We start from the raw sequence: 21,702 nt of genomic DNA on the forward strand, positions 1-21,702 counted from the left end.
AGCTTTATGATAATAATATTTATTTATTTACACTACAAAACAACAGGGACGATTTACAGTAAAAGGGATAACTCGTCCAATTCGAAGATCGAAATACATTTTTACGAGTATTATTCGACAATGACCATTTTCTTATCCCGCCTACTCTAGGCCAATCTAAGAGAAGATTGGCTCGTCGTTTTATCTCGTATGCGGCAATGGTAGAGTGAATCTCAAACTATGCTCAGTTTTGTACAGGGGCCATGGAATTCCTTTAGTTTACCGGATGGTCACCGGAATCGCCGCAGCGGGTTGGCAGGCCTCGGAGAAGCAACGGACAAGGAAACGCGGGCCGCTGAACGGGGAGAAACTTTCTTTACGTGTAAATCGATCAAATCAGAAAGAAACAATGCTTGGCACAGTTGTATTTCGGAAATAGCTATATACACAGCTCACATGAGATTCTACTCGGACTTACGTTATTTTTTTCTTATAAAATTACACAAGAAAATATATTTATGAGTAATAAAATATTTTAGATTTTAAATAGAGCTACATAGAAAAATGATCGACTCAAAAAAATGTTGAATTCCATTCGTATAAATTATACATCATATCGACGAAAGTTCGAGCGCAGCGAATCTCGGTAACGTGAACTTCCTAATCGCTAGTAAGAAGAATAATATACCGCGTATAATATAAACAGAGAAAGTATCAAAGAGAAAAAGAGAGCGTTGGAGGATGTGAGACAGAAAACGAAAAGTAGGAGACGATAGAAGCGAAGCAAGATAGACGGAGGACAGAGACAGTTCGATGTATGAACTCGAAGTCGCGCGATTACGCTATTTAATTTGACGAGAACAATTCAGTAGTATCAACGAGAGACTTCGGATCTCGGGGACAAGGGGGCAACGCTGGTTACGTTGCCAACGTCGTACCCGTGTTCCAGCTTGACAATCACGGCTCGAGAATGGCTCTCACGTGGCTCCCGAGCGTTTCAGGACCATCGGAATTTTTCTCTTATACTTGGACACCCTTTCGCTGTCGCGTTTCGTCCAACTTTAGATGACGGAAGTGATCAGTCTCGCCTTGAAGTTGACGATGCGTTCGCTCGTCGCTGCCAGGCGCTGAAAACATAAATAGTTTCGGTTAGATTTTATTGCTTAGTAATCAGCTATACACATATACACACGCATATACATAGACATTCTTTACATGATAAATTAGAAAGAAGAAGAAGAAATCATCCAGACTATAAGATACGAGTTTCTAAATCATTTACGTGAATCCTTTTTCTCCAATACTCTTTGTATAGAAGACAATCCTACGATTTTCCGCTTACAAATGTTCGCAACGCTTTCGAGCAGGCGCGTTTAAACTGTACTTTCGACATTTCTTATTCACGCGACCACGGTTTCACCGTAACGTAGTAAAGAAACGATCATCGATCGAAGATCATTCACACGGACGATGCAACATGTGCTCGCTCGTTGTTCCGCCACGTGACTGGAGCCTGCAACGGAATTTCCGATTTAACAAGTTGCGGTGCAAGCAGATAAATTCCGAGCGATGTACGAACCGTGAACGCTTTCAAGCCGATGCCCGCTTGCACGCGCGACGAAGGTTGAGCATAATAAGCGCGATTAAGTTTAATAACGTTCGAGCTGGCGATACCATACCACTGTATTTCCGTCTGTTCGTGCTGTTGCTTTCTCTGGTTTGTCGCATTGTAAACGCTATATCGCCGCTACGACATAATAAAGACCTGGCCTGTCAATTACACGCGAAACGACTCGAGAAAAACGCGAAATATAGCTGCGACTGGCCGGTGGTTTTGTTCTCACAGGAATTCCTACGCGTGTTCTTTTTCGGCCGCTTTCTTCCCGCTCGAATTCCAAACGAAACGCGTAGAAAAATCTAGTCACTGTCCGTTGCGTTTCCTCTTCACGCTTGGTAATAGTAAGACCGATCAATTAGCCGAGCATCTCGAGCATTGCACGGAGACAACGATCTTTCGAAATTGGAATAGTTTTTGCGGAACTATATCGCGAGAGAACCAACGAAACGTACATAAACTGTAGAGATCTCCAAGTGAGATCATCTGCCCCTAACGAACTACTTCCCCATGGTTCTTTCGTCGATCGGTTTCGCTTTCCTTGAGAATTCACGACGCGCGAGAGCGAAACACGTGAACATCGACGAGTGACCGCGGTTATCGGTGTATTTATCTCAGTACGGCGTTACAAATTGCAATTGCAACATATCATAAAGGACATGATATCGGAGTTAAAGTAGACACGATTTCAGGTGTCAGGATAAACGAACTATTAGCGATTCGAGGAAATAAGAACCTGAGTAGTTGATGAGGACCGTGCGAAGAAATTTTTAATACAGTGTTAAACATAAACGGGATATCAACGATGTTTTATACTGTATATTAAAATAAAAATGTATATTTGCATCAGTCTCCTCGTTTCTCAATTTATCCAAATAGTAATTAATATTCTTAGTTCTATCGCTGCTAATGTAGAGCCTTAAGAGGGTCCAAAGCTTCAAGCTATCAGTCCATGTCAATTCTCGATGATGTAACGTATGATATTAGGTATGTCATTGCCTGATCTCTGAACAAACATCGTGATTTGTTTGATTTATGATTTCGACAAAATTGCTCAACCACGATATTGCTTATACAATTATATGAACGTAAATAGCTACCTAGGTATTATTACAGTATTATTAAACAGCTATTTAATTATTTTCTACTAATTAAAATGGTATTCTTACAATTGTACGATCGCGAATATTCTGAATTAAGTTAAGGAACGAATTGCACGCGAGAATTGAGCACATCGATAGAGGAATCGCGTCATTGATAGATCGTTAGAGGCCGAAGGATCTACCAAGATCTCGATCGCAGGAGCCGTTCAGTCGCACTCCTGGCAATATCGCGTGCCAGGGGCTACGTAGCAGTTGCTTGCATAAGTCAGCCGGCAAATGGACGAGCTATTTCATAGAGAAAGTCGCTTACATTTTTGCTTTCCATCGATCCGGACGGGGGATGCTTACGTAATCGCCCGGTTTTGTATCTGGAACGACAACGCGTCACGCTTGCGCGAGTTTCGGCAAAATCTTGGGCGCGAAAGATCGGTCCACGTCGAATTTAGAATTTCTCTTCTAAAAAATTGCGAATGTATAAAATTCTAGACTTTCTCGCGGTTCTTTTTAGATTCTTTTTAGATTGATATATATTAATAATTAATTTAACGCATAAAATATCATAGCTTTATTAGAAATAATAAATAGCGAAAAAAGCTGGTTGAACATTAAACGAGAATGAGATTAGGCGAACTTTAATCGTGCGTCGTTCTTGAATTTAGAATCGCTCATGGTTATTAATATATCTGTATCAGCTAAATGCTGCTATTATGACCGCGATTAAACCGTTATATTTATTTGAAAAAAGAAGAAATTCGTACGTTGACATTAACAAATCGACGAAGATATTGTAGTTTCACTTTCGAACAAATCGGTTATGTAAAACGATGCAAAAGGATAGTTAATTTACAAGGTAGAATTCGAAATGGTTTTAAAAAAAGACTACGAATAATCGGAACAGGTTAATGGCAATTTGTTGGACACCCGTCACGGTGACTACATGGAAAATCCCGAGCAAAGTTATAACGCGTTTGGTTCGCCAACGTGTCCTAACCTCGGTCGGTCAACCCCTTTCTACATGCACATTTCGCTTCGTGTCTGCTTCGTTAAACATAATCAATTTCTAGTCGTAAAGATCGACCGGCAGTTGCCACAATGCGATCAGGTCGCTGAGTTTCCATTCATGTCGGTAAATTGCCTATAGAGAAACTGTCTTTTTGAAACGCTTCTTTACGATCAGAAGAAGATATTGAAGCAATTTGCAAATTGAAGTGTTCTCATTCCTTTGATCGCCGATTGTATTGTAAGTTATATGATATAGAATTTCATATTTCTTCATCGTTTCTTTTTCTATTGCTTTTATGTTTTAGTTTCTTTGGTCACTTTCTTTTAATATAGTAGTAATAATATATATAATTTAATATAATTATCAAGATGTTAATTCGACGTTTTGATATTGTTGGAGATTTTAGAATTCCAAAATAATTGCATTGATAAGGCATAGAAATTATTTCAGTGCCTTTACATTGAACCGATTACAAATCCACTTTACATTTCAAATAATATATAATAAATAAGACGATGAACGAAACAATAAATTGAAGAAACATTTTGAGATTTTAATGAATCTATCAATTCTAATATTTCTAAAACGTTTAACAAATATGATCGCGTCATTTTCGCCTTTCAACTGGAAGCAAGAAAAGTAACGCTAGTCCAAAAGCATAATCGATAAATAAATAATAAATTTATCCAAAGAAGGGAATGAATCGATTTCTGCATCTTTTACGTTTCTTCTTACTATTTGCCATTTTCCGCTTAACCCATTTTTATCATATACCACTGAAAATTACTCACAAGAATGAGATCCTGTACGAGATTCGAAATTCCTCTGTTCACTATGACGAAGAACCTGGTAACTGGTCCTGGAATTGCTTCTTGAGGCTCCTCTCCGGCCTTTCCAGCCGAACCGTCCCCTCCGCTTCCGGCTACCAGCTGCAAATAATCGAGCCACGTATTAGCCTAATTTCCATCGCAACAGAGGTTTTCTCAGAAAGAGCACGAGAGAAGGTGAATGATAGAGACAAGTTGCGTAGATCGTTCATTGTCATCGATCATCGCGTAAATCGTTGTCATTCATTTATTATTTTTTGAATAGAGAGATAGTTGCGGTGTGTAGCAGGTCCACGTCCAGCTTCAGCGCTCCCGATACTACGGTGCTTTTACATCCTGAATCCTACTTGCGGCTACGATCCATCGATCTTGCTGCTACGATCCTTACGTGCGCTTCTTCGGCTCGTGACATTGTTTCGGATATCGTTATAGGGTGTCCATACGCTTAGAATATCTTTTTATTCATATTTTTACAAATGACAACATACTTTCGCGAGATAACTCGGAAATCTCGAGATTTCAAAGTTTCGTGACACTGTCGCATTATGGACAACCTAAAGGTGCATCAAAACTAGAAACATATTTACAAGGACCCAAAAAGACAATACGACGTTACAGTGATAATTACAGACAGCATGACGCACATACTTACTTTGCTGCTCGGTCGTTAAAAAAACGTACGTCACGCATCGTGCTATCAATTTACAATACTACTATTTAGAAGAATTCGTGTACGAGGCCAGACGACTCGGCTCTGTATAAGAATCTCATTTTCTCCGTACGCATTCGGTCAGAGATTCGAAACGAAAAGAAGTGAAATTATTGGACAACGCGAAGCGGAATCGTCTGGCTACGCGTTGTTTTTGGTGCGTCCCAGTAGCAACGAACGAGCTACGGCTACGACGCTAACAATATACAACGTATGAATGTGCAATGAACGAGTACGAGATCACAACGAGAGAATCAATGGCTGCCCTGAGATTCCGAGGAAATCGGCCGGGATGTCCATCAGCCAGTTGCTTCGCCGAAAGTCTTTAATCGCTGGTTGTCGGTGTCGCGTCGGGACCGTTGGTCGGGTGGAACAATTGGATAAAAGATGAGTTGGACGTGACGGAACGAAGGATTTACAGGGTCACTGAATACTTGTCCAGAATCGGAGAATAGGATCGATAAACGTGGAGGTTACAATTAGTAGGAAGATATGACGATAATCGGTGTTACGTGGCGTTCGAAGGACTGAAAGTTGTCACGTTGAAACAATTCTTCGGACGAATACATGCGATGGCTTACGAAAGTATTTAAACATTTCGAAATCTTTGTACGTACATGTGTAACATCTTGAAATTTGATTTTATTATACCGTATTACCAATTTTCTTTAACTAAACTTATATATCTGCGCTAAATGTTTTGTAACTTCTATATACATTTTCAGATTTGTTTAGGATTTTACCAATGTGATAACGTCAGTCGCGTCTCGTTAAAATGTTGGTGAAATTTCAAAATGTTTTATATAAAACGCGTAATATACATACACATAAAAATACATTCATAAGCCATTGTATATGGAAACTAAATTACAGATCCTCCATGTCATTGTTGAAAATATCTTTAAAGAATATCAAAAATATTCTTTCAGTCGTTCGAGATGGGAATACAGGACGAATGTAAACAGGGGTTGGTTAGTGACAACGATGATGCATTACATCTAAGACTCTACGCTAGGACTATGAGAAAATCGATGAACGTTTCGCGAATTGTGCTCCAGGTTTCTGAAATTATTCGCGCGATGGATCTTGCTCAACAGGGTGGACGATCGAATTAAATATCCTGGTGCACAATTCACGTACGATGGTGGCTAAAGGAATTCGACGAAGAAGGCACGACGAAACACGGGGAAGGCAAGCTAATGAAGAGCGAAGAAAGGACAGACAGACCACACGAACGATGTTCGAATAATTAAGTAAACGGAAGACGAAGGATAAACAAAAGAACACGCGGTACGAGTAACAGGTGATCGTTAGTCACGTGCGAGGAGTACATGCTGATCAAACATAGTTGCATGCTTTGCTTCGATGTACAGAGGATTGGGTGCTGTTAAATATGCGGTTCGTTGCTTGTAAACGTGCAAAGTACTTCTTGCGAGATGGATGCAAATATTAGATATTTGATGCACCAGAGAACAATATTGTTACTGCAAACTAATATTATCTCGAGTTGAAACTCCTTACAACGTAACATTCATATTTCTATAACAAACGGAAAGCCATCTTTTCGAAAGAAATACATCTTGAAGAGGCGAGTTACCATAAAAGACCTTGCTCGAGAATTAACGTGTTAGAGAAAGGAAAGTGTCATCCACCAAGCGCCATTAGCAAAGAGAAACAGAGTTAAACCCAGAGCAAACAGAAAGCCGACCAGGTTCCCATAGGCCAACATTCAGCGAAACCACTGAAAATCGTCATTAAGAAACCTGTGGTATCCGTTCACCGAGTGGACAAGTGAAATTCAGAAGAGAGATAAAGAAAGTGAGAGAGAGAGAGCGAGAGAGATAACAGACAGACAGACAGACAGAGAGAAGTGCAGTAGGCAGTGTCCGTTCGGCTCTGCTCGGAAGGATTAGCGTACCGGTGGTAGGTTGCCGGCTCCTGACGCGGCCGGTGCGCTGGTCGAGGATCCCGCCGTGGTCGAGGAACCAGCTGGAGCGGCAGCAGGGGCGGCACCTTGGGGAATCGGGCCCAAGTCCCGAGAGGCGCTTAAACCGAGCCCTAGGCTCTGCGTACCTGCCACCACGCGGTACACCGTGCCCGCCGCTCTTGCCGCCCCGTCGGCCGCTTGCTAAACGAGAACAGAGACGAGAACTTTCGTTTACTGATCCGCTCCTCGGGAGAACGCCTGTCTATTTAGTCATTCTTTTCTGTTCTTTTCTTTGTTTCGGTCATGATTGTCGCGTGTCGTATCGACAACAAGCGATTTTTCTCCTTCCGCTTCACGATAGTGGAATAGTATTCGTCGTCGATGAAGTGGATGTCCTGCAAAGCGGCTGAAATTGTTTTTAACGACTGACGAGACGAGTATTTTTCTTGGTATTTGTCTTGGGTCAATGCGACGATTCTGCGTTTATTCTAGTTCGTTTCAGTCATTTTGTTTCGGGTCCATTGGTTTCTTGGGGATTGCTTTTCTCCAGATCGTTTATCGCGTGAAGAGTGGAGGGTCAGAATAGAATACTATAATGGAACATATTTCGCAGAACGTTGTAAGAAAATGTGAAATGTTTCAATCCGATATTTCGTACCGTACTTTCAAGGAAACGAACGGCAGTTTTTCGATACCGTAAAAGGAGGTCGATCTATCGACTAGTTCCAAACAGCCGCGTGTATTACTCAGGATCGCGTAAGTTCTCCATTAGCGATTGCGAACATTGGTGGCCTTTGGTAACAAAGAATCACGCACGTGAGATAAGATAAGTAGCCAAAGACGGTGAAGGAAAGCTTTAACGCTACTTGAAGTCGCTGACTCCACGCAGTTACTTGTATCTTTACAAACGCGATTAAAAGAATGGAAACTAAACAGAAATTTGTTTTAAATATCACAACGTAAGTTTTCCAAGCGTGTTCAATTTGAATTTCGAAGGAACGAAAAATGAAGAATTTGATTTGAAAATCGAAATTATTAGCTCTTTGCGCAATCGTGATTTCCAAATAATTTCATAATTAAACATTCTGGTCTCACGAACGCGGCGCAAAAGATAGGGTCACGGATTTCTTGTTCTAGCGCGTTTCTTGTAACGTGCTAAATCTTCTATTTTCTTTTTCTCGTTTATGAAGCACGAACCTCGAGGATGTTTTCGTCTCGTGTCTAATCATCCACGAGGTTAGGTCGCGCCTAGGTCGAGAACCTTGGAATAGTAACCAAGCGACACAGCTGGGCAATTCGGTCGTGGACTTTCACCGGTATCAAAGTAGGCGCCCTTGCCTGTGTCCGCCTGTTCGCTGCTTATTTGAATATTAAATCTATCAATTTCTGCCATATTATTTTCGACCTTTATGTTTTTGACGCAAATCTATACCTTTTCTTATACAAGTCCTCTTTTTTTATCCAATTATACATTCAATTCAAATATCGTGCATCGAGTTGTTCGACGTCTAATACGTATTTAGAGCAGTAAATTGTACGATAATTGGAAATATCGAGATCAATCGACAGAGTACTATCCATCGAATGTTTCAATAATTATTCGACTTAATTATTGTTGCAGTGATCTAGGTAGTGTAATATGACTTGGAAAATAATTATTTGATCTTCAAGGTTTCTGATACGTGGTACAAGAAATACGTACTTCTACTTCTTCTGGAAAATAAGTATTAATAATTCCTAGGCTGCAGATTTGTATGCATTTATACAGAAATTCACAGGAAAACGATACTTAATAAACGCAAATGATATGTATAAGATAATGAAAGTGGTGTGTCGGATCTTTTTCTTTTTTTTTTTTTTTTTTTTTAATAGATGTTGCGAGTCTTCTTAGATTCCGTTGCTTTACTCGTACCCATACAAATATAAATTTGCATAAAAGCCCTCGATCTAATACTATAATAATTACGTTACTTATTACCACATCTAAGATACGACAGTTTGCCGGAGTTTCTCACATGCTACACTGCGAATGGTTTAATCGTTTTAGAAGATTAGTCTATTCGAATCTTAGTGTCATCAAATGGACAAAATCCTTGGCTACGTTTATCGATTAAACATCGCCTATGAATTACAGAAATAGATTACAAAAATCCATGACAATAATTAAGATCCACAGAATGTAAACTTCCACTTTTCACTCGATACTGAAGAGACGCAGTGGAACAGGAAACGCTTTCTTTATTACGGAAAACTCACCCTGATTATATCAAAGACGAAGTTGCCAGAGCTGCTACTGGAGCCGCCCAGACCAGAGAGGAACCTTTTGTTTCTGTTCTCGTCATCTTCAGTCTCTACTTCTTCGAGAGGCGTCAATGGTGGTGCTGCATCGTTGCTGCCCTGTTCATCCGCGAATTGTACTTTGACCTCGTTGTTTTGCGACTCGGCTGCTACCTCGTTTACCTTGTACTCCGCTTCCGGATTTATATTCTGTGAAATAGAAGGTTTACGGTCTACCATTTCGAGTATGTTTGAAGACGAGTCGCCACCGATCGATTGCTAAGGAAACTCGAATGGACATTGATCGTGAATGATTATACAGTCAAGGACTGCAAGAGTGCGTTTAAGTCGTTGGATAATCAACGTGAATTATTTATGAACACTGGTGTATTGTAAAATCAAGTTCGTTAACGATCGACCGGCGTTTAGGGAGAAAAAAACACGGCTTGTTCAGATCGAAGGAAACGAAGCGTGTGACGCGCGATCTCGCGATGTCTCGTGATCGGGATGCGCATCAGTTCAGCGATCGATGGCTGAATGACGGCTATACTCTGCAAGCAACGTAGAGAGATATGCAATGGATCACGAAAAAACTCTTCGAAAGAACTGCTTTTCTTGGTCATTGAACATAGAAAGCTGTATTGTATACATTACATAGAACATTTTATGATTTCATTAACACCGTAATGAGACACGATTGTCATGACTATATTGGAAATATTTGAAATCAATGTGAAAATGTGTATTACGTACAGAGGTTATAAGACATTTATGCAAACATTTAGTAAATGTGTACTGCATGAATAGAAATAGTCGGATGAATGGAGAAGTAACGAGAAGTGATGTACTTGCAACCACTGTTTCTTCGATTTACTTTAGAATTTTCTTTCGTGAGCAATTGCGTAATATAGTATATGTGTGTAGAGCAATCATATAACAGCGCAATCGAGTCCAAACTTCTGATTATTGTATTAGAACAACGGCTTTTAACGAGAAGTTTGAATTTATTGAAAATCACCGAACAGAGCCTATCTAACTTATGAATTGCAGGTTCTCTCCGGCTCTGAATTCTCTTATGCTGATTTCAGTCAACGATGCAGCAGAAACGCATAAATATCCAATAATAAAACATCGCTGCATGATATTTATAACAACATAACACTACAAAGAAGCTAAACATAATATGATAAAACAAACGGGAATCTAATAATCATTTACCATCATCTGTCATTGCGGAATATAAATTGTTAACTCGAACGTTGTTTTCTTCCAGCTAATTCTATTTAGCATGGCTGTTATGCGACGGTCGGGAAATGAATTGTAAATTAACGCGAATGCAGATTGATTTTTTCCAATGATCGACAAAAAAGATGAAGGCAGAAAGTAGCAATTACTGTTCAACGAAAACACCAGAAAAAGTGCCCTCTTTATAAGAAAGTATCTTGCCTCGAGACGAATATGAAGAATCAAAGGATAACGATGTCAAGAAAAATAAATAGAAGACAGAATGAAGAGAAACACAACGCAAACAGATAGACAAGCGAATAATAGAAAACGATACGAATGGTATACACACGCAAACGCACACAGAGAAAGAGTTATAGTTAGCGGACAGTAGAAAAACTTGGTAGACAAATTATTGTTTCCCGCAGCAGTCCCAATTGCGCGGTGATCGTCCTTGCCGGATCAATCGATTACTCTTCGTTCAGGTTCATTGACCTCCAACGTGTTACCGATCTCGCCACCATTGTACAGTCACGCGACCGTAGAGGCGACCTCGTTCATCCTGTCGTCCTGATTGATAGCGGTCGTCTGGCTGGCTTTAGTGCTCGACATATTGGCTGGCGCTCCCGTGTCTGTGTCCTCGTCTGGCGGGAACGTCGGCAAGGATACCGATACCTTGGAATTGCCTGCGTCGTCCTCCTCGTCGTCGAAGAAGGGCGACTCAGCGGTCGCCGTCGAGCCACCGCTCGACGAGCTTCCAGAGTTCGAGTCACCGTTATTCTGAATTAAACTGCGAAGAACGGTCGGGCCGAGTATTCGGATGATTTCCGCGACAATCGAGTTCACCTTTTTTTCGATCATCTAGAAAATAACAGCTCTTAGCTGACCTTTTTTTTATCAATCCTGTTTTCGAATATCGCTCATTCCCATTCACGAGGAAATTTTCTGTCTTTTCGTGTCCGTGATACAAGAGTCGTAACGTAGCTCCTGATGTTAATATTATCGCGCGATATAATCGAATTCGTTTCGTTGAAATTCGTGTTCGTTACAAATGGTTACGTCGAGCATTGATTCTTTTTAATCGTTCGGCCAACTGTTATTATTGTCGTATTTGCGTCGTCGAAATGTACGTCCATGGAATTGCTTTTTGAGCAACGTTATTGTTGAATTAATGTTCCAGTATTCGTTGACGGAGCTCGATATTAGGATTCGTCGTCAGCCTTCGGTGCAGTCGAGAACGTTACAACGGGTAGGAAGTGAACGTGTCAAATGGCGATAAATGATATTGCCGAACTAGTAGCTGGTTCGATGAAGGTGGTAAAATGGAAATAGCAAACGGTTGCAACGATCGTGTTTTCCACGGTGAAATTTGGCTCGAGAAGGACGTACGCGGATCGAATTCGTTCCGATAGAAACTTTCAATTTTCATTCGATATCTTATCTTAATTCATGAAGTTAATCGAATAAACGAACACGTAGTTGCGCAATCTATAGACAGAATGCACAGGAAACGAGGAAACTCTCCGTGAATCATGAATCGAACGTACAACTTTCTTAGGAGGAATGTCGATTCACTGCGAACAATTTCTCCTCGACTTTAAACCGACACGGTATTACTAATGAAACGTTTTCGTTGACGATATAATTTCTCAATTATCCGTTAATACGAGAAAGCGGCGATTTGAACAACGTAGAACGTCCAAGGTCCTATTTCGATTGACTAAATCCGATACAAAAAATACCGAGCGTCTACGAGGGAAGAGGGAACTTGGTACATAAATCGGTCCTGGCCGTCTGCAGGATTTGACTGCGCTGTATTCAGCAGCTGCTCACCTGAGAGGCATCGGGAAACAGTTCTCGCAGGATACCGATCGTCCGTTTGTTCCTTAGAGCGGCCTCGTTGTCGGCTTCGGCCATCATCAGCCGATTCAGTGCCTGAAAAAAGTTTCCCTGTTGTCCCTACAAAGTATTTTCAATGTCTGGAAATTCTCGTTTCATATATTACTCTTCCTCTCATGCATCTGCCTCCGGGATTTTCATTACCACCTTTTAATTATTGTTCCTGTATGCGTAATTGTTTCTTCTGTAATCGTGTAAAGTATTATCCACAGAGATAAGGAAGTACCGACGAAATATATCTGGAAGATAGTCGAGAACGTCGAAGAGCGTTGAGATAATATCGTTGCGCAATATCCACGACGAATAGTATAAGAGAGACGTAAACTCTAAACAAGGATTTCGTTCGATGCGTTCAAGGTTTGCTCCGGAACGATAATTTACAAACTACAAAATTGAACGAGAACGCGTGCGGATCGTTGTACGAATGGAGAATTGAGTAAATTTTAGGCGAGAGAAAATAATGGAACTGTAACGTTGCGCACGACAATCGCTCGAAGAGAATTGCAGCGTTTAACGACATGATTGCGCATTATTACGTATTACTGCATTAGTGTCGCTACAATTTTCTGTTACGATATACGAAGCTTTTTATGATTTATGACCTGCCTAGTTGTAAACGACGCTTCTTGTTCGCACAAGACGACTTAAATAGATCGGCAATGAAACGAAAAAGTAAACTCGTTTATAAATAATGTCGTTGGGTTTTGTAACAACCCGGACAAAGTCATCGACGGATTAATCGAACCGTTCTGACACTTAGACGGTCTCAAAAGTTGCTCAACCTGATTACCATGGTTCACTTTCCCCTATACCGCGCTCACGTTCGACTCGCTGTTACGATATTTGTCCCTGCGTGTTGTCCACATTCGCAACTAGTCTTTGCTTCCGACATAGTCTCACCAATAACGAATTCATTTTACAATTTCCTGTAGATATCCGAATAAATCGCAAATTTTTCTAAAGTTGAATAGCCGTTTGGTTGGAAGCAAACAACTGAGCGAAATTAGAACGAGTACCGTAATAGGAGATCGCGCTTATTCTCGCGTTGAAGTCTCCAAAACTAGCGGTAGTCGACTTAAGATATCCGTTACAATTTCTCTTGTACTTCGTACAACATTTCACTGAAGATTACGAAGAAAATACAGATAACAGGAGCAATTTTGATGATTATCTGATTTTCATGCTATTTAGTAGTTATTAATTATTAATATGTTAACAGTGTAGTCTAATATAATATACAAATTAGAAAGAGCTAATACCTAAAATATGATAACTGATACTTTTGAGAAGTCGATATATTTTATGCAAATATTTTTCAAGAAGATCTCATAAACAAATTCTGGTAATATGTAATTAGTTGTTATGCTATAGCATTTTAAAATTGCTGCCATATAGAAAACAGGAAATATGACTTATCGCGTCTTTTCTCTGCACTTTTTAATTTGGAGCTTTTGTAATTCAACTACCTACAATTGACAAATCCCACAAACAATAACGATACCTGGCAATAAAAATATTTCAAGCCAAAAAAAAATAACTAATACGAAAATAAAGAGATTTGGAAACCACTGTCAAGCACGATATAACGAAAAATGGAGAGAGAGAGAGAGAGAGAACACGTGCACGTGAGCGCGTGTACGTTTACGCGCGCGCTTTCCATTGGGCAGCGATCAAGCGAAGAAAGTGTCCGGTGTAACTCTGGAAGTGTTCGCGGCCAGTGAAAGTGTCGAACCGAAGAAGAGAGTCGACCAGACGTTCTGACTTTTCGTTGGACCGTATATTTCATCGCTCGTGTAACGATACTTGCCCACATGACTAATCGTCACGCTAAAAAAAAAAAAAACAATTCCACGAAAATCATTTAATCTCTTCCGACTATGACGCGCGAGTTTTCTCTATGATTTTCTGTTTTCAACAAAACGTGTTTCTTAATGATGTCTACGCCTATTTTCATTGGAAAAATGGCTACAATAAAAGACTTCGTTGCAGAAAACAAAGACGACATTTATTTGCATAAACTACTACGTTAACGATTCGGCAGTCGTTAAAATGCAATGGCGGTAAATTAAAATCCTAACAATCAATCGTGCCTCCATTAGACATGTTAATGTTACAAGCAAATGTGATTCAACGTTGTTAAATGGAAATCAAACACATCGTCTTAAGTCCGAGGATTCCACGTGACGTGGATGAGACATTAGAAACACGAGTGTTGCGCGTTTTCTTTGCGAGCCTTCATTCGCGCGAGGTCGTAGCACTCGATCGGAGTGAAAGAGGTTCCGTCGAAAGTGAAACATCATCTGCGATCACCGAATCGATCGACTCGGTCCAACGATCAACCGGCGATTTAGCCGGACGTCGAAATCCTGGCGAAAACTTTCGCAACGAACGACACTGCACGTTTCCTTCGTTGGTTATCTCGACGATTAAACGGCCGTTGCCTGTCGCGAATTTCGCGCACAGAAACAACGTTTTCTCCGATTCCAACGTTCTTCCGAGATAACGAAGATCGTCTCAAGGATAGATGGTTGGCGTCCAGCCGGCCCAGTGACACAGAGAAATCGATCGTAACGCTAGTTACGCAATCTCTGAATCGAATACAACTAGCTGCGAATCCTTTCGAACATCAGACAGAATTTTCTAAAATACTTTTCTGCGTTAAATATACGAAATATAAAAATACGATATATACAAAATACGATGTACGAGCTTGAGGTGAATTAGATGAATATCAGAGAACAGAATTTAATACGTTTTCCTATGGCAAAGAGGAAGCTATCTATATATTATTTGGAAGTTTCCTTCTTTTTGGTGGAATACACGATTGGCATTGAAAAGTTCAAGAACTAAATACTAAGGTCGTTCGATGGCTTCGATGGAACCGGATTGCGGACATGTTTGTGAAATTATCGTACATTGCTAAATGAAAACCAAGCCTCCGTCGACATTTGGTGAACACACGTACGTTTTTCAACCGGCTTACCTCGGATTGGAGACGACCTTTATCAGAAAGTGGACTCGAACCCACCAAAGTCACGCACAGTGCTGTTGCCAAAATAACGATGAGTTTCATTTTGTTTGATTGGGAATTTGAAACCTGCAAAGGAAAAGGGTATGATATAATTTTCAATAAAATATTCCTTGTTGGTTCTTATAAAATATTTCACCGCGGAAATGTTTGCCAACTTTGATTGTTTATCGAAACGTGAGCATTGTGAAATACGTATCAGTTTGTGTTTAAGAATATAATATTGTTTTATCTGGAATCTAAAATATTATCTTATATCTGCGCCTGTTTCCTGGATAATCGACCAGCATGATGGACCGGAAACGTTTTGAAAGGATCCTGGAGAAAAAGATGAGAAGGTGAAGGAGTCTCGACGATGTTTCAGGAGTGGGGAGCAATGGCTCTCCTTTCTCGAGTGTGGATACGTTCGAAACTATCACTTTCGACCGAATGAAAGTGGAGAATGCCGCTGGCAAAAACGACGCCGAGATTCTTGAGGAAAGATGGTCTAAAGCGTTTCGTTCATTTTTATAAAAATGACTCATCGCTATTGCTATTGCTTGTTGTTCGTTTTTACCATGTGGAATCGTTGCAAATCGTAACGAAATAGAAGAATTTTGAATATTTCAACGCGAACTGATAATATGCATTTCTTTTCGACGTAATTATCGAGAAATATCGAAAAATAAATGCTTATCGGAATATTTGACTTTCTTTTTGTGACATCATTTACCTTTCACGTTTTGATTCTATTCCATAAAATTTAATTGTACGTTCAAATGCACATGTTGCTCGACTTGCCTTCAAACGAGTCTATAATTACGATAGCGAAACTGTCGGAATATAATGCTGACCACACATCGAGTTAATATAGATTCAGTACACATGTCGTCCCAACCGATGGTGATGGAGCAACAGTGCGCATTCGAGGCCAAATATTGGCAAATTTCATTAATAATTCGCGAGCATAATCGAAAGCAGGCTTCAACTATGTTTGGAATAGAGAGTAGTACAACTTTCTTCTAAAATGATAAAAATTGCAATGAAGTAATTTAGCTAGCTACCAAATATATCGTCGATTTGACAAAGTCAATAGGTTGAACCGTCGTGTGTAGAGTCACGTGCGTTCCGCGAAATGATCAAGCGTCACAGTTCGATAAAAACCGGATTTTCCTTCAGTTGGACCAATAGTTGGTCTTACGAATTTCGATTTTTCCCTCGAGCTCGTTGTGTCCGGTGAGAACCACTTCACGAATATCTTCACTCTGACAATTCTTTGTGCCCGTTTCGTATACACGAGCCTCTTTCGAACTCGAGGAAGAAGCCCGAAATTGGAAATCCTATGCACCTGGGAACCTATCGAGACTCTATGAAAACTACTATCTTGCAAACTCGTTTGCAAACGTTGAAAAAGCGTCGAGACGTACAACCAAACTGAATAAGAAAAATTCAACTATACAATTTTTGTTACAAATTATGTATTTCCAAAATACTCGATAGTTTCCTGAACACAGAGCTCGTGTCACGTGGACTAACGTAATTATCGAACGCTGAAATAAAATGCACGATATCGCGATCGAATACGTGTTCCATATGAAGGAACTCACCACACACCGATTCGTTATGACACGGTAGAACTTTTAAACTGTCCGCTTGTAAAAGAGACCCAAAAGGAGCTCTCCGTGGCTCCTGCTCTCTTCGGCTTTTCTGTAACTGTCTGTGTAACGGAGGTTAGTGAGCGGCTTTTATTAGAAGGAGGGGCCTATCGCCACCTCCACGCTACACTTCAGTCTCCGTCTTCTCTGTTTCTCTTTCTTTTCTGGTCGCCTCGCGCGATTCTGAAGAAGGGATCACCGTAGAATGTAAGATGTAAGTAGCTACGGCCGATGAAAGATCCTCGATGCGACCGTGAAGATGTGAGGAGCGGAAGTATCAAATCGATTGTTGTTGTGCGTCAATGTATCCTTAAGGGCGATTGATAACATCGAAGATAACGAATAAACGCGTTACCATAGGAATTTATGTCCGTGATTAGTAAAATATACGTTCGTTTACCTCTAGGAATATTTCGAAATTTCTAGGCTTAATTTGAATTCTTTAGACCTTTGAACTCTTGAGTCTTTGAATTCATGAATCTTCGAATTTCTAAACTTTTCAGCGAATTCCAGTTATGGAAGTGGAATATTCCTGGAAGTTAATTATAATTTTCAACTATAAACGAACTTGCGAAAGATCGATTATGTCTCGATCACGTTACATTTTTGCTAAGCCTTTCTTCAATTAAATCTCTCTTTGTTAAGAAGCAAGTGTTATAACAATCGGTGTTTAAAATATTTTCACGATGAAATTGATTGTTCAGGTTCGATTACGGTTAACAAAGGCTCCGAATCTTTTTACACGAAGCATTCGTCAATTATATCACGAGAAACACAAGATTCGTTTTTATTCCCAAATAAATATAAATGTATAAAATCGAAAGACCCGTTTTTGTGTGCATTTTTATCTTTGATTATAAAACTGGTTCTTCTTTTTCCCATCCCCTCTGCGTTAGGCACTGCTTTTACGAAAACTTATATAAAGACTCGACACGAGAGTATATCTGAATCATAGAAACTTTTGTCATAGTTATTTATTATTCATTCCGCAAATGGCAAGAGTTTCAAATTCGTTCTACATCGAAATATTAATTTCATGTTTATACAGTTTACTTTCTAAATCCGCATACGTAAAATAGAGGAAAACATTAAATGCGATTGCTGTGCTTTAATTGAAGAATGCAGCCGTAATTTAGTTCAAGGATTCTCAGTAGATTCGGCCCGTGCGTGGTCAGACACGTCCTATTATATTATCGCTGTACCCGTGTGAATCGCACACCGATGCAATTGTTCCGTGGCGCTTAATTACGCGGCCAAATGAAACTTTCCAGCAATTATTCGGCAACGAATGTATAACTGAAATTATCGCAGGTAAATCGGATTTATCACGGTACCTGGTATTCATGCCTTTTTCTATGGAAGTTCTCCGTTTCCAGTTTCATTCTCTTGTTTCACCGACCTTGTTGCACGTCGCATCCAGTGAAAATCCTATTAAGATTTCAGATAGATTTGGTTGATCTGTGTCGCAGTACGCAACTGCGAAATTGTCGTTCCAGATTGTTGGCCGATTGTTTGGTCGACTAGAGTCACCTCCGATTTCACAGAATTGGAATGAAATCACTTTAACGATTAAACCTAGAACTAACAATTTGTGATATATACATACAGTACTAAACATAGAGTAGTATACACGAAGAATCCTAATCAAAGTCAAACAACTAAAATGTATAAGTATATAAAATTATATTTGTATTTTAACGAAAGTCAGCATTGATTTTGCCAAAAGCATTTGCACTGATCTTTTAGTAATCGAAAAAATGAGACAATCTGAAACCTGTGATTTCGATAGTTTTAGTGTTAAATTTTCCACCTATCGTTGCGTACTATCACAGTATTGTACATTTATTTGTTCTGTTTTATTATTTGTACACATTAAAGAATTGTGCAAATTGCTTCTCGATTCGTTGATCTCTGTTTCGTTGGGAATGGGCCAAATAGAAAAGGAACTCGAGATACGCATCGCTAATCCTTAACGAAAAAATGGTCATGATCGATCGAGCTCAGGGAATGGAATCTCTCGTCGTGTGTTTGTCGTTAGCTGTCAAAAATTTGGAAATCGATGTCGAAAGTTGCTCTTGCGCCAGTTGTATTCCTTAGATGTTTCCCAATATTAAAGACAATTTAATTCCATGTTATACCGTGTTTGTAGTATATGTATTTCGATATTAACAAAAAAAAAAAAAAAACCACGGTGTTATATTCTACCAGCTTCTACTGATCAAGATAAGGGTGACTTCGTTTTCTTCTCGACGATCATTATCAAACTTTTCGAAACTTTTTAGTAATGTTTCCTATACCGGTATAATATTGTATAGCGAGAGAAAGAGAAAGAGAGAGAGATAAAGAGAGAGAGAGAGAGAGAGAAGACGCGTTTCAGTGAATCAGGGAATAAAAAACTCATTAAACACGAGGTCAAAAAGGAAATTAAAAACATCCATCTTGAACTCGATCGTATAAAAGCTCTTCAACATTTCCGTATCCCTCACGACCTCGTGTTTAATTAATCAAATTAATTCCGCTTCATATTAAATGGAGTAACTCTTTGTTATAAATATAATGTGGCCAACGATTGTACGCAAACACATGTTGAACAAGTAGCATGTGTCTTGGGTTTGTATTTTATAGAATAGAACCACGTATAGAAATTCAACGTAATTCGCGTTCATTGTCATTGTAAACATTGCAAACGGCTTATGCTCCTGAGAATTGTATACGTCGCCGTTGAAGTTTGTCCTGTTACGACGTTTCCGCTTATTATTTTGCCAGCGATCGAAACGACAGAAATGAGAGGAAGAACGATCATTATTCGATGACGAAACTGGGCATGTTCCAATCGAGTCGCTTATCAATTACGAGAAATCGATTTAAAAATGGGTCGTGACTCTCCTTTCTCTGTAAAAATCACTGTGCTTCACTGTGTTTCGTTTACTACCTTTTCACAATCGAGTTCGAGTAGCAAAGTGATAGAATAGTAGAGACTTCGAGAATTACAACTCGTATTTTAACTCAAGTCGGTGCATAATGAATTACTCACGTTCTAACAAAATGTTTCTTCAATGGCGCGTCGTTGATAGTCCATTCGACTTTTATCAAACGTAACACCGGTGGAACTTTCGACGTTATGCAACTTCTACTTTCATGCACAATTTGATATCGCTTTCATTCATCTCTTGCCAGAATAATCATTCTTTTCATCTGACTATGATCTTTGCGCGCTAAACCACATTCTCGTGATCGTTTTTGTTCTTACAAAACCTACAAATAAAGGACATTACCGTTTTATTGTAATTTTTCTTTTTTTTTCTTTTTTTTCTTTTTTTTTTTAGATAGTTGATCAACTATAATTGATTTTACCATCGATTCGTTATTAATTCAATAATTATCCATTAATAAGAACGAGGATTCAAGAGCCACTAGAAATCCTCCTTGAAACTAATAAGAACAAGACAAAAACAAGTAACTCAAGGATGCGTCGATTCCTTTATTCCTAATAGTGCCTTGAGCAATTAATAGATTTATGTAATTCGGTGACACGGAAACTCAGGTTTGGTTGTCCACTTTTAATCGTATATTATAACGCGGGCAACGGTTGGTCACGTAACGATTTCCAGGATCCGGCCTGGAATAGCACTTGACTCGTGTTCCTGACTAATTCCGCTACCGGTTAGCTAAGGAAGCCAGCGTTGAAAATAAACGAAATTCTAGTTCGTGCTCCACGTGTAATTCCGTAAGAAACAACAGGTTTTTTTCTTCTCTGATATCACCATAACATATGTTAAGTAAAATAAATTACAACTAGGAACCATAGTAAATGTTACAAGCAAAATTTAAAGAATGCTACAGCGTAAGAATTCATTCTCATTCATCTGGGATTAAGCAATTTTGATCTAGAATAATAAATTAAAATAATAAATGAAGTAATAAGTTGAAATAATATCTTGTTCGGAAATATTATCGATAGAGAGATATCTCTTAGGGTATCTTCGATCGTTCTCAATCTTTTATTAAAATACATGGTAATTACCTATACCACGTTTCAGTTATAAAAGGAACTTCGCTCTAGATGTTCATTTACGACACGTAGTTTTCCTAAAAAAATTTTAGACGACTGCTGCAGTATTCCACATAGCTTCCAAGTCCATTCGTTTTATTACACAGTCTTTAACATTCGTTATTCCTGTCACGAATATTCTAGGAGTCTCGTCGATTTGAGATGGGCTGAAACGTCGCAACCTTGCCAAGCGGCAATAGTTTCGTTTCTAATGAATTTTTCATGCGTTTTCCATACGATAGGAAACGCGTAACAAAAGCACAAACACTTAATAAATCATTTATGTTGAAAATAAGGGTCGCGAGTATTTTCCATGTAATTGCATGTAGGATTTGAAGATGGAGCAACGGGGAAATGTAAGAAATTCCTCGTTTCTACTTCAGATGCTCGCGAACAGGCCAAGGACTACTTACGATATGTTCTTAC

General features: G+C 39.4%; 1 protein-coding gene across 5 annotated transcripts; it reads right to left on the reverse strand.

The window, feature by feature from the left end:
• Positions 1-8: 8 nt before the first annotated feature.
• Positions 9-17,319, reverse strand: LOC117236943. 5 transcript variants are annotated; one of them, XM_033500397.1, is made up of 7 exons: positions 17,185-17,319; positions 15,547-15,660; positions 12,498-12,599; positions 9,420-9,650; positions 7,155-7,364; positions 4,492-4,629; positions 9-1,106 (listed from the first exon to the last, which is right to left on the reverse strand). In XM_033500397.1, the coding sequence occupies exons 2-7, from the start codon at positions 15,634-15,636 to the stop codon at positions 1,041-1,043; spliced, it is 837 nt and encodes a 278-aa protein (XP_033356288.1). In that variant the 5' UTR covers positions 15,637-15,660; positions 17,185-17,319; the 3' UTR covers positions 9-1,040. The 5 variants fall into 5 exon arrangements, with proteins under 5 accessions (XP_033356288.1, XP_033356287.1, XP_033356290.1 ...); XM_033500396.1 differs by having other exon boundaries at positions 17,178-17,315; XM_033500399.1 differs by lacking the exon at positions 12,498-12,599.
• Positions 17,320-21,702: the final 4,383 nt, after the last annotated feature.

This window comes from Bombus vosnesenskii, unplaced genomic scaffold (assembly GCF_011952255.1).
Source record: "Bombus vosnesenskii isolate JDL3184/JDL3185 unplaced genomic scaffold, Bvos_JDL3184-5_v1.1 scf7180000013352, whole genome shotgun sequence".
Lineage (NCBI taxonomy): Eukaryota > Metazoa > Arthropoda > Insecta > Hymenoptera > Apidae > Bombus > Bombus vosnesenskii.

Bases quoted from the DNA above. Each gene is read 5' to 3' on its own strand.
- LOC117236943 (XM_033500397.1), bottom strand. From the start codon at position 15,636: ATGAAACTCATCGTTATTTTGGCAACAGCACTGTGCGTGACTTTGGTG. The intron at 12,600-15,546 runs GTAAGCCGGTTG...AACTTTTTTCAG, and splicing joins AAGGTCGTCTCCAATCCGAG to GCACTGAATCGGCTGATGAT. The intron at 7,365-9,419 runs GTGAGTTTTCCG...GTTCTCGTTTAG, and splicing joins TCGTCTTTGATATAATCAGG to CAAGCGGCCGACGGGGCGGC.